Genomic DNA, 16,281 nt, shown 5'->3' on the forward strand with positions numbered 1-16,281 from the left:
CATATCTTCAGGTACATTCACTTTTTGGTCTGTCCATATAATAAAACCCAAATAAATATACATTATACGGAGAGGCTGACCCACTGAATTCAGCGAAATTTTGGCCCTTGACTGCAGCTAGGCCAGAATTTCATCCTCTGCAGGGGTTCCTGCAAAAACATCTCTTTATATTGCTGTAAGTCCTGTGTCTTCCTTTTCTAGGGCTCCAATACATGTATTCCCTAATAGGACTTTTATCAAAATTAATTGCTGCTGGCAACAGTTCATGTATGTGATAAAATCACTAATTAGTTATTTTGGTGTTCCTGTGCTATATTACACCATCACAGATTCAGTATCTGCTGTGCCAAAGGCTTCACAGAAGATGCTAGGCTTTTATCCTTTTCAATTGTATAGTCCCATTGTCTTTTGAAAACTTAATTCATGTGGTACTATCTACTATTTTACAAATTTTTAGTGTCAGCAATTTAGCTGCTTGTTGCCAAGGGAGTAAGCAAATTGCAAAAGCTTGACGTTTAACTATGTGATTTGTTATCAATAATGTCACGGGAACAAATCCATAATGGGAATAAACTGATAGGCTCAACTTACAATGATGCTCTGCTGCATTTCCTCAGCTGAAGATTTGATTTAGGATTTTTCAGTTCCTGTATACTAAAATTATCCCAAGCTAAAGGAGAAGTTACGTATTTCTCACAAAGAAAACCCCCTAAACCAAAAAAACTTTTCCCAAAAAAATTTTTCCTCCTTTGTCTAAATTTTCTGGTAGCATCAGGCCCTGCACCCAGGCTAAGTCTGGACTGCTATCTACCTCGGGCCAAAATATTTTAGGGAAAAAATTTCATGTTTGGGTAGGAAAGGACATATTTTTGTGTCAGCTTTGCTATCTATTTGTTAATAGCATCTCTTTGAAACACTCAGTGCTTTGGAATGCAAGTGTGTGTCCTAGGCTGGCATGTAAGCAGGCATATGGCATATGAACTGGACAAACTTATGTGTTATATGCATACAGTTCATTAAATATTTCTGTGGTTTATCACATTAAATAACATATCGTGATTTTATTTATTTTTTTTTATATATACACACACCAATCTTTTCCTTTTGCAATTAGGTACTAGCACATCCATGCACCAGGTCTAATCCTACCTAATCTTAGCCCAATTTCACAGGGCAACAAGCAGGAGACTTTCCGAAGTGCAATACCATCTACCCCCACCAAACACACAGAGAAGTACTGAGAAGTCTCAGATACATATCAAATAATATTCAGTATTGAGAAAACCACCTGTTCGTAACCTGATGTTAGAAGGGCTAGAATTAGAAACTTCAGGCCATGAAGAGACTAGGAAATTCCACTCCTGGTAAAATAAGACTTTTGTGCCTGTAACAGTTGCCCACATCACTGAAATGGACATTAGTCTCCATTTACCTGTGCCAAAGAAAACTTACTTTCATTTTTTCATTCCATATAATTGTGAATACAGGAATTTAAGAGAGGTATTTATGTTCATCAGAAAAATACGACTCAAAGATACTAAAATTTTAATTAAATATTCCATTATTTTGTTTCATCCATAGGGGTGAATTTTAGAAGTCATTTAGCAATTGAAGAAAAAGATATGCTTAGCAAAATTACAGTATGCATTAACCGTGCACCAGTATTTTAAATTCCACTAAACTTCATTCATATATTTCAGTGCCAAAATATCTATAGCTATAAACGTAGAGGAATTCACAGAACTATTCCTTATCCACTACTGTAAACAGGAAGGTATATAGGAGATTGGTTTTTCCTTGCTTTTAAAGCCATTTGTTTAAAAAGAGAAAGTAGCGTATTCACTAAACAAAAGGTGTTTTATCTGTAACTTCAAAGTTGCTAGCCTCTTAATAAAAAGATCCCCTGTGTTTTAAAGAAAGATTTTCACTTTAACCGTGTCCCATCAGATATTCTAGACCTGTAGGAAAAGCCTGTTGGAACCTGTTGCTAAAAATCTGGCTGATTAAGGAAAGGATAGCCAGCCATCTCTAAGTCAAAAGTCAAAGAGAAGGCAAAGTCCTGAAAACCTCTTTGTGTAACGTTCTTGTGCTTGTGTCTGGAAGGACCTGTCTGTATTTTTCCACTGTTTGTGTTAACAGAGATTAAAAATTAATGAGAAAATTCTTTCAAGTGGGAGGATCGACAAAACGGTAATCTGATATAGAACTATTCATTTCAAATTTGCTGAGTGAAACCGAAATTGGGGCATTACTGGCTGTCAGTCATTGCCACGTGTTGGTTGTTTAAGGTGAGATGTAGTGGATTTGGTGATCCCTGACCAACCCATCATTCCGCTGCACACACAACACTGTCGCAATTCTGCAGCTCTGAAGTGGCCAGTGTATGGAGGCATCCTGAGAAATTGCTAAGGCACACAACAGACATGCCTTTCACTTATCTACAGAGGCTTTGAGCTTTTGACCGGGGATTTCATGTGGCATTTAGAGCCACACAAAATCCCACACTGCAATGAACATGTGTCCCTCAGGAACTGAGACCTCGCGTGAATGTCACTGTCGTACGTTCTCATCGTGCTTTTCTGCTTTGTGAATTGGGAATAGGAGGAATAATTCATTCCATACCTCATACCATCAATGCAATAAAACATCAGCCTTAGTCCTCAGTATCACTGCTGGCACTGGCATTAGTTACCACGTTTGCTGGAGCCACAGGGAAGCCCAGGGTGGAGTGGGCTGTGGGAGGTGGAACTGCCTTGACTTACCTTCTGCATGAGGTTATTCTCCAGGGACGAACAGAAATGTTTTAGAAAGGTTCATGGCAAAGCAGGCATTGTGCTTACTCTAAATTGACCTGTAAAACGATAAATTGGTGAGATGGGGCAAAATAAGCAAAATATTTTTGGGAAACATCCAGGAAGTTGTAGATGCTTTGCTGGGGTTCAGAAATTCTAGTGCTTTACATTCACCTGGCTTGCAATAATGAGGAGATTTTAAAATGCAGGAGGGGAAGCTTATAACAAACAGTGCCTTGCTCAGCTAACTCAAAAGAGATTACACAAATTTTCCTGCAAGCGCAATAAGTAAAACTTTTGACTGTACTTGTGTAAGAGGAGGTTTAGTGCCTCTTTAAAACTCAAGGGTGGCTGCTTAGTCAGTACTAACTCCCCTCCCACTCCCATTTCTTCCACTGCTGGGTAACTTTTGTTGCAATATGGGTGTGACTTTTGATGGAGCTCCCCCTCCCAGTTATGTCATTACTTCAGTTCCTTTGAATCAGAATATAAAGTGCAGCAAACTTCAGACTCATTGACTGCAGGCTTAACAAGCGTCTGGGCTTTTCTTCTTTCCGTAGCTTGCAAGGATCTCTGGTATTTTGCAAAACAGTTCCAAGAAAACAATGGCCAACTTCTCCTTATGGGCAACTTTTGGATTATGTTTGCTGAAGCTTTGTCTAGCAGAAACACGTAAGTTTTTTATGAATGAAAGCACCGTTGCTGATAAGTTTATGCTTTAGACAGGACGAGCTCTTCTGTTAGATAGCTAATAGCTTTCTTGTGTCTATTTTTATACAAAGTTTTATCATTTTTAAGAGTTATCAGAGATGCTTTAGCTGTGCTGGTCTGTACAATCACGGGAGGCTGTGTATTGCTTGTAAAGGACAACTCCAGATGTATAAAAAGTGACTTGTAGAACATTCAAGTGAAGTTTAAACTAAGAACAGAAGTATGTTAGGGAGTACTGAATAGCTCTGGTAAAGCTCAGTTCGACAATGTGACTGCTGTTACATACTTCATTGCTCTCCCAGTTCTGTTTCAGACAGTAAAGAAAAGGGGGGGGGTGGGGGGGGTGTTGGACACCCTCCACCCCTCTCCCCCCCCCCCCAGCATACAACAACTGCATTCTTGAGTTTACGTGGTCTGAACTAACAGCTAATGCGTACTGTGTTTGGACACAGCCTTGCTGAACAAAAGCAAAACTGCAGTGATGTGACTGAAATTTGGAGAGTTTTGTGCCAAGCATGCTTGTTTCTGACTTCCTGAGGTTTCTTGGGGGTTGAATCATGAAATTTAGAACAAAGGGGGTTTGAAGTGACCACAAAATTCAGTTCTCAGTTAACTTTCTGTAGCTTCGTTATGTGCTTCAAACATTTGTATTTAAAAATTAAATGTTAATATAGAAGAAAAAATAAAAATTGTCTGTCCAAAATGACAAAATGCTTTTGAAATTTCACATGGTGTTTGAGGGAAATGGCCATGCTTTTAACAGACTCTCACTGTGACAGCAGCTGCCTCAAGGCATTTTGTGGTTAGGGACAGCAATTACTCTTCTACATTATTTTTCCCCTCATCAGTTCCAGGAGTGTAACAAAATACATTTTTCATGGCCATTGTCACCCAAGGGCTCTGTGTGAGTGTATATTTATATATCTCGTTTGTGTGAGCAACAGTGGATACTTCTGTAATGGTTGCAGCGCTGCCAGTCTGTGAATGGGTGTGTCAGAGTGAACAGTTCCCAGAGCATCTGTGATAGATGAAGCTCCTTCACTGCTTACTTTTCAAAATTGTCCGTTGTATCAAAATGCTCTTGCTAAAATCAGGTATATGGATAAAGCCCTTAGAGAAGGGTCAGGGGTACTGTAGGTAAATATATGCCTGAGATATTTTTAAAACCTTGGCTTGGTCCAAGTCTGTATGATGTATGAGTATTATAATTATTTGGTTACCGCCTGCTCAACTGATTTCTCCTTTTATGAGCTGCCAGGAACATTCTAAAGAAGCAGGGTCTGCACTGACTCTGGGAGTAATGCATTTTTACAGTGAGGCATAGCAGAAAACTCCATCATCTAGCCTTCAGCATAGTTAGAAAAAAAGTATGTCAAACTTCATATATGCCCCACAGGGAAGTTTCTTTAATGGTTTAGCAAGGTATTAGACTATAGCTACAATATATTTTAGTTGGTATGGAGTACATTCCAGCATGACTTTGTAGTCAGTAATGACTTCAAAACACTAGTTGGTGGTTATATTTTCTTCTTTTAAACCAGTAACTTCTCTGTGTATCATAGAGTAGTGGCCATTGCTGTTGGGAAGCATCTTGCTTGAAGACAAATTTCAGATCTGCTTCCAAACTGGAATTTTGATTCTTTTAGTACAGAATTTTGCAGAATTAGAAAGGACCTGGGGTTGTTGTTAACGTGGTTACTAAAGAGGAGATAGAGAGAGCAACTGAAAACTTATTCATCCTGAGTTCTGTGCTGTTGTGACCATATTGTCACTGACATGTGACCAAGGTGTACTCATGGTGTTAATGTTGGTTTTCTTGTCTAAGAAGTCTGGATTCAGGAGGATATAGATGCTGACATCTTGGTTAACAAAGATTCTGGGGGAGATTTTCCCTTGTGTATTTGTAAAAATATTTCTCTCAAACTTTTCCTTGACTAACACAATGCAAAACCTACAATTTTGACCCCCAAAGTAGAAGAAGCTGGAATAGAAGTAGTAATACAGATGAAATGAAGGAGCTTAGCTATTAGCCCTGAAGAGGTTGCCAGAGTCTCAGTACAAGGCAAGGCTCCGAGACAGGGCTACTATAGCTATCAGTCAGTGAGAAAGGAAGGGACCTGCCTGCCCCTTGGCTTGTATATCCATCATGTAGATTTGTAAATAAAACAGTTTGAAGAAGGTCTTTGTGCTAGTTTATTTTCACTTACACTGTGTATCTTGGCTATTTTCCCAAAGCTGAAAAGTAACTAGACTTTATTAAAAGTTCACTTGAACTTGATCATTGTTTAATGGAAAGGTTATATACCTGCCCTTGAAATACTCTTACACACAGAGCCAACAAACCATGGCAGAGGATTGTCTTGCAATCTTTGGAGAAATGTTTGTTGATTCTTTAGTTACTGGTGTTCACCGCAATGCAGAACCATTACCTTAAAAACAGGAAGTCAGAGAAAGACTTAATGAGGAAAGATAGCATCATACAATTGAGGAAGAAATTTTTAAACTAAATACTTTTAAAACCACTGGTAGCTCTAGCCAAGGTTAAATGAAATGTTCCCCCCCATACCTGGTGTGTCTTTCTTTCCAAAACAGTTCCCATGACTTTTATAGGCCAGGACTTGAAGACAGTATTAATATTGCAATTATTCATATAGCAACTAAACATGCATGAGGTTCTTCTGTAGCAAGAGTATGCCAGCAGGATGAGAAGTCCTGAGATGCTGATAGACAGGTATAAACAGCAGAGCGAATCACGAGCTCATCACTACTAAAATACTTGCAGAAAAGATGGATTCTCCAGAATTTCATGAATGGGTACCAAAAAATGCCTTCATTGAAGGACAACTGCCATTTCAAATGAAAGAACTTACGGAAGAAAGCAGGAAAATATAGTGAGGAAAAATGTAGATCTCAAAGGATGTTAGGTTGTATGGCAAGGAGCATGGTGGATTACAGGAAGCGACTACAATTAGTTATATAGACTGCATGGAGTCTCGAAGGATTTAAGTTAAAGAAGAAATCTGAAATGTATTCAAGGAAGAACCTAGTGTAAACCTCTGCAGACATTTCCAGTAATTTTGATAGCAACTGTCAGAAACAGGAGAAAATAAATGAGGAATAAAGATAGCAGCAGCAATCAAGTTAATGTATAATAAGAGTGGAGCTTATAGATACTTGAAAAGTTAGAAAAAGTAAAACTGGTGTTTCTGACATGGTGGGGGAAGAAGCTCTGGTGAGCTCTGTGGGATATGGGTTAATTAAAAAGCAAAGGGTAAACAACGCAAGATGGCAATATTCTTGCCAGAGAAGAGATGGTATTCAGAGGGAGTGGCTAGACAGAGCAGTAATTGCATTTGAAAATAGGTTGCTAAGAGACATCATTTTTAAAGGCAGATTAGGAAGGACAGACTAGATAAACATCTTCAAAGGACAGTTTGGGTATTAGTGATTGTACTACTGAGTAAGAAGATGGAGTAGAAGACCTCTGGTAACTCTTTTTCTTCTTTGATAAAAGGACAATTTTAGTTCTGAATGTAGTTGACTGGTAGTGGAATACACTCCAGGGAAAATATGTTGAGCTTCTTATATAAGGAGAGGATAAGTCATTCCAAGAATTTAAAAGTTTTTTGGAATTCCAGAGATGCTGCAAGAAGGCTTTCCCATTTGCTTTCTGCTCTTCCTGACTTGCATTTCTGTTCCAGCACTAACGGATAAGTGTTTGAAAATACTGTCAAGATGGAAGATGATAATTCTCAACTTCATATGACACATATTCCATTATTTACAAAACATAGATTTTGTTATTTTTTTAAAGATAATTCTACGAGAGAGGGTGAGTGAAGGTGTTCTGCCACACTCCTTTAAAATTGCTTTTTCCAGGACCAAGGCTAAATGTACAGTTACCTGTGAACTGTAACTGCACAGAGACGGTAATCATGAAGCAGACATGACCCACCACAGTAATCCTGCCTGCTTTGAAAACTATACAACACTGTACTTGAACAATTCATGGTGTTCAAAACACATGATATTTTAGCATCAGCTAGTAACTGAGAGCATGCCTTATCAAATTTAAGTTTTCAGCACTAAACTGAAGTCTTAGACTAGAGAAGTTCAAGCTAGGAATTGAAGGCCAGCAAAGTGAGAGGAGCAAGACAGAGGTTGGGTTTGTCCCCAACACGTCTCTGATACGTAAATGATTGCTGCTACCAAGTAAAATCCACATCCACAGGCTATTTCATTATTTGCCTTTACTTGTGTTTCTTTGTGATATATCTGGTGGTTTGGACCGTTTTCTGTGGATTATTGACAACTGTAGGCATGAAGCCACTTTGGTGTAGTTGATAATGACTTAATAGACTAGACCAGAAGTTCCTCAGCTGTTAACACCCAGTTGTCTCTCACTCCCAGGGAGGTGGTAATCAATTCAAAGCTATTAGACACTGTAATTACCAGTAACCATTATGGCTGCTGCTAATACTGGCGGCAGAGAGAATTGTGTCATTCCTGAACGTCTATCAGTTTCCTACCCGCCAAATCACAGGCCTCCCTACAGTGGCATCAGCAGTAATATCGGTAGCAGCTGGCTGTGATTTTCCTCCCTTGCCGCTGCTGCCGGAGCTGATCCCACCCAAAGGATGACAGAGCAGCTCATCATGTGAATGAGTCTGCAGGCAGTAATGTGAAATGGCAACTGAGAGACAGAGGGGTTTTCCTTGGAGAATCTTTTCAGTCAGACTGAGAGTTCAGCTAATTGCGATTTAAAGTTCAAACCTCCGTGACTGTTTCCTGCCTAACGAAACCTGCAGTCATTTTTGGAGTCTGTGCCTACAGTTAAGAACATAATTGAACTCTCTTTTGTACGTACTGGCTTTGGGACTTTCCAGTTCCTCTACATGGCAACACTGGCTGCTTTATATAATGCAGAAATCTTATTTCAGTACAATAACCTTCAAACCTCACATTGTGAAACTGGAAAAAAAAAAAAAAAAAAAAGGAGTTGAGGAACAATCTACAGTTTTAGCAACTACTAACATGGAAGCTCACACAGCCATGCCAATTCAAAGTAAAAAATCGCAGAGAAGATCTGAATTTTACTTACATTTGCAGTTTCAAAAATACATTGCTTCACTTTTTTCTTCTATCAAAACTGAGCTAGGCTCAGTAGCTGGAAGCTCTAAGAGACTGCGTTGTGGCTTTGTGGAGGAAAAAAAAAAAAAAAAAGAAAAGAAAAAATCAGACATGCAGCAGCTGTGGTAAAACTTCTGTCTCTGTTTCTGCTAATGATACTGTTCCAAAAGCAATGTGAAATGGTTATAAAAGAAGTTGCTGGGGTACAGGCTGACAGCTGCCTAGGAGGAGGGCATTAGCCAGCAATCATCAACTACACAGTTAATGTCTGTTTTACTAAATACTTGCTTTCATAAATAAGGAGCTGCCCTTGACAGAACATATAATAGTAAAAAAATCTGCTGTGACATAGCTTTTGTTGATTATATATGTCTCACAGAGGCAGCATGTTAGCAAAACAGGTTCTCAGAAGTATATTTCCCTAGGGGGCTTTTTTGTTGTTATTTTTGTTAATGGATAGGTGTCTGTAGAGAAGCAGGGTGTGGTATGTGTGGGTAGATGTAATACATAGTTTCTTGCAGCGTTCCCATACAGAAGTGAAAGGTTAACTGGAGCTCAGCATATGGTCCATGGCCACCCAGCACCCTGTGGGCAGATGTGAGTGAGCTCTGTCCAGGCAGCAAGCAAGCTGCTATCCAAAATGAGGTCTAAAGTCAAGCACCAACAACCTTAACTTGGCAGCATCTCTGAGAGAGTGTATCTTGCCACCAGGGAGGCTTATCAGCAAGGGATTGGTATCATGCTTGTCAGAGCAGCATGGCTGCAGCCATTGTCAGAGAGCAGGTAAAGTCAAAACAGACTAAGCAAGCTGGCAGCTGGTCTTTCTACGGCTTGTCAGTGCGCTAGTTCTACAGTTCCGCAGGGGTGATTGCGATGGTAGCGATTAGTTGTTTACCTACTCTTTGATATCTGCCAATGCACACCTTGTAGATAAGATGAAGTATCCCTGTTGCAGAATGAGGAGACTAAGGCTAGGGGCAGCCTGGCCTTCCCAGCTCCATCACGGTTCTCTGGGTGGAGCTTCTGCACAAAGAGTATGGAATAGTTAACTGGGCAGGCTTAAGGGAAAGTAGTATTTGCCAATTGTAAAGAAACATGATTCATTAATAATGAAGACACTGAGGGTGAGGCTTGAACTCATCTTAATGTTTTGCTTTCACTGCATTCCCTTTTCTTCCTCCTCCTGCTTGATTAGGTGTCCTCCATTAATTTACATGTGCTTTCCCTTTTCTGTCATTCACTCAAGCATGTAAGTGTAGAAAAGACTCTTTTGCTAATGAGTCTTCATATTTATAAATGTAGGTTTCTGTTCTCTGTTCCTATATATTGCTTATGCATAAATATGATATATAGGAATGTTTAGAACATGGAAGTGAAATAATGTGTATTCTGCTCAAATCAATTTCTCCAGTAGCAGTGCTATAAAAAACAGATAAAACTCTTCTTTGTTGCTCTGTTTAGTTGTGTGTGTGCTACCTATACACACACTGAAGACTGGCAGCTATTTTCAATTCAATAACATTTGCTTCCTGTTAGACAATGCAAAGATAGTTTTCTTTAAAAGTTCTTATTCAAGACTTATCTTTCCATGATTAGGGATGTTTGAAGCTGTTTGGCAACTGAGAACTGACAAATCTTTTGTCCTATTGTCAAACTCAACACTTCTTTAGGTTTGAGAACTTTAAAATTGATTTAATAATTAACGGGAGAGCAATGTCTTAAATTCAGTCAAGTTTGTCTCCTGTTTCAAGCAATAATTCCTAATGAATAACTATCAGCTATCTTCTGAGGTCTTGCAAGTGTTTATACATCAAGGCTAGATACTCAGGGAAAGCTGAGTGCTAAGAGATATAAAATGACCCAGCAAGTCAGAGGAGGAGCCAAGAATAGACCCACTGTCTCTAATTTAACATGAAGATGTGCCACTTGGTCACTATGTCAGAAGGCCACGTGACCAGAATGTTACAAGTCCAGAGATGTTTGAGTGTCACTGTGCAGCAACTATGTGTACACAGGTGGTACCCAGGTATATCTTTTAAACGCCACAGCTTCTTTTGAACAACTTTTTCTGTTTCTCTCACCTATTTCCTGTTTTCCCCACTAATCCATCTCCGTCTCTCTGGGACATCTGACTGAAAGAGTCCAATGAATCTGATAGTCAGCCTGCGTCTGTGATAAAAGGTTATAGCCATTTGATCGAGTAAAACTTCTGATCAGCAACTTAGTCATTCACAGGCAAAATGAAATGCAGAGACCAAGTCCATTTTTCAAGAGACAGGCCTCAGAGAAGACTCAAATGACAAGAAAATTATCTTATTCTTTCTTCTGACATTTCTATTAGTTCAGTCCTATTCATTCTTTTCCTTACAGCTCTATTTGCTGGCTGCTTGTTGGGTGGGAAATGATCACAGTAGTTTTGCTTTATTTTCTCAACATCTGCTGGACCTGCCAAGTTTCACACATTACCTAGTAGTAATGTAGTTTGTGCTCACACTGAACAGAGAACAGCATTAACTGGCTTTTAAAACAGTGAAACAGAGGCAATCTTAGGGCATCATGAAAGGGTAAGACCAGCGCAGTTACTGATTTTTTTCAGAGCATCTCTTAGGCGTAAATGTTAGACAGCATTTTCTGTCTCTGTGGGTTCGTGTGTATTAGAGAAAAGCCCGATCATCCAGCTTTCCAGGAGGAGGCATAGCCTGTGACTTGGAGACTGTTCAGGCCGATGACTGAATCCAAATTTGTTTTCTGCTTTGCTGAGAGTGTATTTTTATCCAGGTAGTTCATATAACAAGTAGTTTGTGTTTCTTTCTGGAGCTGGAGATCTTTTTCTCTTCTTTTATATTTCCTAGCAACTCCTAATATTTATATACATGCCAGTGGGGCCCAGTCCTATCATAAATTAGCGTAGAGTACACCATATATTACACACATAGAACAATGCAAGAATGGTAAAATGTTGCAGCTGTGCCTTTAAAGATGAGTGGAATTTCTATCCAAAATTTTGTATTTGCAAATGAATGAATTCTTTAATTAATTTCCTTTCCTGATCAAAGGAGACAAAGTTCAAAAACTGACTCTACCTGACTAGATTACCCTTCAAAATAACAAATAGGGAACTTTGTTCTCTTCAATTGCTTCTCTGTTGTCATAATCATTTCAAAAATATCACATAGACACAGCATTGAAAGTCTTGGGCCCAGCAAGGGGTATATCCATTAAAAACCTGCAAGAGTGTTTGCTGATAACATCTACTTGATGATACACATCCACATGTTCAAAACTCAAGCTGGATATTATTATAGTAACACAATGCAGTGGTCTCTCCTGAATATATTTTACAGCACTTTAAACATGAACATTCTGACATCAACATATGTCTGAGATGTATTCCTTCCACTTGTCATCTGCTGGATTCTTCCAAGTACCATAGAAGAACTTGAATTCTTCTTAAAAGAGATTTGACGCCTTAAGCTTTCTCAGTATATCACTTCAGAAACAGGTGGTGTCTCTGATGAAATTCTGTTCTGTGTAGTGTTTCTTTTTCTTGTGTTACATGGAGTTCACACAAATGTTACAACATTTGGTCTAGAGGGGGTTACTGTTTTATCTCATGTGTTTCATCAACACATTCAGCACGGTTGAAATCAGGCTGAATGTGTTTAAATTACCGTAAAACTTAAAATTTCAAGTCTAGATATAGTGTTATTTAACAAAATAAAGATGCTCCCAGATAGTGAGAAAGAAGTGAACTAACAAATATGCTTATAGCAGCCAATAATAACTAGGGGGGTTTGTAGCCCTTTGGAAGCCAGTGATTTTATCCCCAGCTCACAGGTAGGGAATCAGAGAGAAAGCAAAATAAGTTGCTCAGCAATATAGCTGTAAATAGAACATTTTCCCCTAAGTCTCAGCCAGGTGTTCCATCAACAAGGTTAGTGCCTCTTTCACCTGAGTTTCAGAAAGCAGCTATGGTTTCACATGCAGGGCTATTTCAGCTGAAATAGGGATTATTATTATTTGTAAAAAAAAAGTCCTTGTGCAAACATTCTTCTACTGGTGCAGAGGTGAACAAGAGCACAGAGGACCAGTTTTCTCTGGAGAGCTGTTATCTTAAAAACAGGAAACTCTCTTCAGTTACTAACTGTTTGGTAATCCATCGTTGAGCCTGGCTATGCAATCCTTACCTCAGCTGGACAAGCCATGTGAGAATACTTTTTATGAGTAAGAGCTAAGTATTTTCCTCATTTTTGAAACACCCTTACAACCCACTGTTTGCAGACCTGCACTGAGTTTATTAACAGTGTCAGTCAAATACTTTTCTGACTTTATTACTCATAGTGCTCAGGTCATGCCACTTTATCAACAGCAGTCACAATCACATTACTGTTGACTCACAGCAATTGCAAGGCAACGTAGTAACACCTTTTTTCCACCTCTGACATGATAGAAATATATCCACAATGATAGTCATAGCAACATGTTCAGCTTCTAATGCATGTGGGCTTTGCTTTTTAACTTACTGGTTTGCTTTCTTGAACTGATTGTTGTATTGGGAGATATCCCAGTATCTCCCATCTTTTCAGAGAAAATAATTTTAAGAGTCATCTGAATTAGCAGTGTTTCAGGAATTAATTTAATAAGGTGTGTCCAGGACCTGCTTTCAGACCGCTCAAGACAGTCAAATGGGATCCATACAGAATGACTGGTAGCAGATTATCTGAAAAAGTGTCTCCATGCTGTGTCAGCTACTTCTGCTGTTCCTAAGAAAGATCTCTGCTTTGTTTAAAGAACTTCCCACTTTTATTTTTTGCAAGTACGTGGTGAGGTCTTCTTACTTATGATTTCAGAGTCCTTTGCTGGCTTGCTTTCCTTTTCAGCTCTAACACAAGCTTACTGGTCTCAATCCACCTTCTGTAGTGGATGTTGTTCTGTGGTGTAATCTTGCTGTTAATACTCATTGTCATGTTGTAATAGCGGGTCACACTTTGTGTGGTGTACTTGACAGACAACTCAATGAATTTTACTTCAAGTGTGTAAGTAACTTCCTTGATAGAAAAAAAAAAATAACCTTGTGGGGTTTTATTAATAATAAATTACTACCTACCTAAGATTTTCTATTTATTAAGATGGCTTATCCCTGATTTGCTGTTTGAATTGACTCTTGCTTAGCATGAATCTGACTTCATGATGCTTCCCAGTGTCATGAAACTCACAGGACCTGAACTGAGGTCTGTCACCGTATCATTTGCCATTCAAACACTGATTTAATTCTGGATCTTTTCATAAAATCTAGCTATGTCTTATTAAAACACAAGATTACTAGAATCAACAAGCATCAGAGCAAAATCACTGGCTTCACAATGATTCCAACGCTTTTGGGAGACAATGTTGCTTCACTATTTGAGGATGATTACATGCAAACAGTAGTGCATTGCCCTTACATATCTCCACTTCTTAAACATATGCAGGATTTAATGTAGTGTTTGAATTCACAGAATATCAAGACCACACTGCCAATGCCTCTTTCCCATTCTTCCATCATGCAAGTGAATCTTCACTGCCTCTCATGAATTGTTAAGTTTAAATAAACATTTTTTTAAAAGAGGAAAAAATATATTAAACCCAAGGCATTCTCACCACATTTGTGACAGCAACAGCATTGTGTGCATACTGATATTAATTGCAAACTCTAGTTATTAAACATACATTTTTACTAAATCAGTTACAGAAGATTCAAAACTAAGACTGTAAGAATTATTAAATAAATTTAATTGAACATCTAGCTTGGGATACAAATAACCTACATGCATCGTAGGAAACTTTCTGGCTAGTCAGTATTTTCAGTGTAAATCTCAAGATTCTTGAAAGTGTAGCATATGGATGGATAGAGTGACCCAGAGACCAAAAACCAGAAGTATTTTGCCACCAAAAATTCCAGCAGAAGTTGACTGCTAGCCTAGGCATCTTGGTTACAGAATGGGGGATCCCTGCCCTTCATGTATTAGGGAAAAAACAGAGGTAGTAGTGAATGTGACAGTGTTCTCTTCCATTGTCAGAAGCTTGCACTGTTTTAAGATAAAGACCTTTCCCATTAATTTCCCTAGATTCTAAATGAGATTTGATTAAGTAAATTGTATTAATCGTTACATGGTTTTTTTAGAAAGTGATAATTTCCAAAGGTAGCTTTTTGTCTGAACCGTACTTACTTCAGATCCCAAGCCAAGTCTTTCTGCCAATGAAAATCTGATTTTTTATTATTTTTTTTTTCACCCAGAACCTGTCCTAATATTTCCAGAGTATAATTTCAAGGTCTTCAGCAAGTAAAAATGAAATGTGCATTGCACGGGTTTTGGCTTTTTTTTCAGTAGTGTGTAGTATGCTTCCCAATGCTCCTAGGAGCACCATGGTTACCATCCCTCTATTGAAAATGTACTTATGGCTGGGTGCTTTTTGGGTTCTTATGGAGAGGAACACATTGAGATCAAACCACTCTCCATCTCTGAAACTGCAGTAGCTTGTACACACAACTGGATATGCAACTTTCGTCTTCCATCATTGCCTGTGAATTAAGCTCTTCAGACTTCTTCCATGACGTGTGTTCTTCAGAGAATGCTTTCTTCCAAGGTTGTTTCTTTACTTTCTCTTTCCTACCTAGCATTTCTGAGCTCTTCAAATCACACCATTTGTAAGGCCTTGTGGATAGCCATGGTCAGACAGCACTGCTAGCAGAAGCTACTCAAAATCACACTACGGAAACAAAGCAGGGTTTCAGTGTAACATCACAAAGCAAGTCAGCTGCTTTTCGCTAACCACTGGTTCCAATAAGTAACTTGCTTCAGTTTTTGGTTTTGATTTGATTATTGTTCAACCAGTGATTTGTTAGGACTTAGAATTCTTCCATATTCTGGAGACCTTCAGAATGCAGATGATATTATTCTGCTTTTTGGTGAAAATCACAAATATTCAAAAGCAGTGTTTTATGCATGTTTAAAACTGCGAAGTTACACATGAAGGTTACAGATACATTCTTAATCTGAGAAATCTGAATTTAGTATGAGTCACTGAACTATGCATTGCATTGGAGTTTCAGTTCTCCAGTTTGATTTCTAGCAGGCCAAATTCAATGGATTGCTGGACAATATTTTAATCAATATTCAATTAACAACTATGATCCCTGATTTAAGTGTTCAATACCGTACTACTCTGTCCTGTTCTGTAAGGTACCTCCTTGTAAATTCATACAAGCAGCTTCTACAAAAAGGTTGGGTTTCATCCTAGTTTTCCCAGATATTTGAAAGGAAATGCAGAAGGGTTGTGAAAGAAACTGGGAATAAGTTCATCTGCATTGTGGGAAAGCTGACTCTGGAGTAAGTACTGAGATGTCTCCTGTTTGGGCAGTCTTCTCCTGCCATGATTTGTTATTAGGAAGTCTACACGGGTCATTTGTCCTTTGACATGTCTTACATTGTCAGGCATATTCTAAGCACACTTCTTTTGAGTATGTTTGCCAGACTGATGTTATTTTTCTTTGGCTGGCTTTCAGCCTTCAAAAAGATTCTAGATGTTCCTTTCTCTGTTTTTTTCTTGTGAAGTGGCCTTGTTAAAGTCAATAGATGTTCTACTTCCTATTCAACATCTCTTTTTT

General features: G+C 38.6%; 1 protein-coding gene across 1 annotated transcript in view; it reads left to right on the forward strand.

Moving 5' to 3' along the window:
- The first annotated feature begins 3,340 nt into the window (after positions 1–3,340).
- Positions 3,341–16,281, forward strand: part of CD44 (CD44 molecule (IN blood group)) — a 58,257-nt gene continuing 45,316 nt past the window's right edge. The window contains exon 1 of the mRNA XM_074909067.1: positions 3,341–3,464. Coding sequence (XP_074765168.1) covers positions 3,398–3,464 — 67 coding nt within the window. The 5' untranslated portion in view covers positions 3,341–3,397. The remainder of the gene's footprint in view (positions 3,465–16,281) is intronic.

Source organism: Athene noctua, chromosome 6 (assembly GCF_965140245.1).
Source record: "Athene noctua chromosome 6, bAthNoc1.hap1.1, whole genome shotgun sequence".
Classification (NCBI taxonomy): domain Eukaryota; kingdom Metazoa; phylum Chordata; class Aves; order Strigiformes; family Strigidae; genus Athene; species Athene noctua.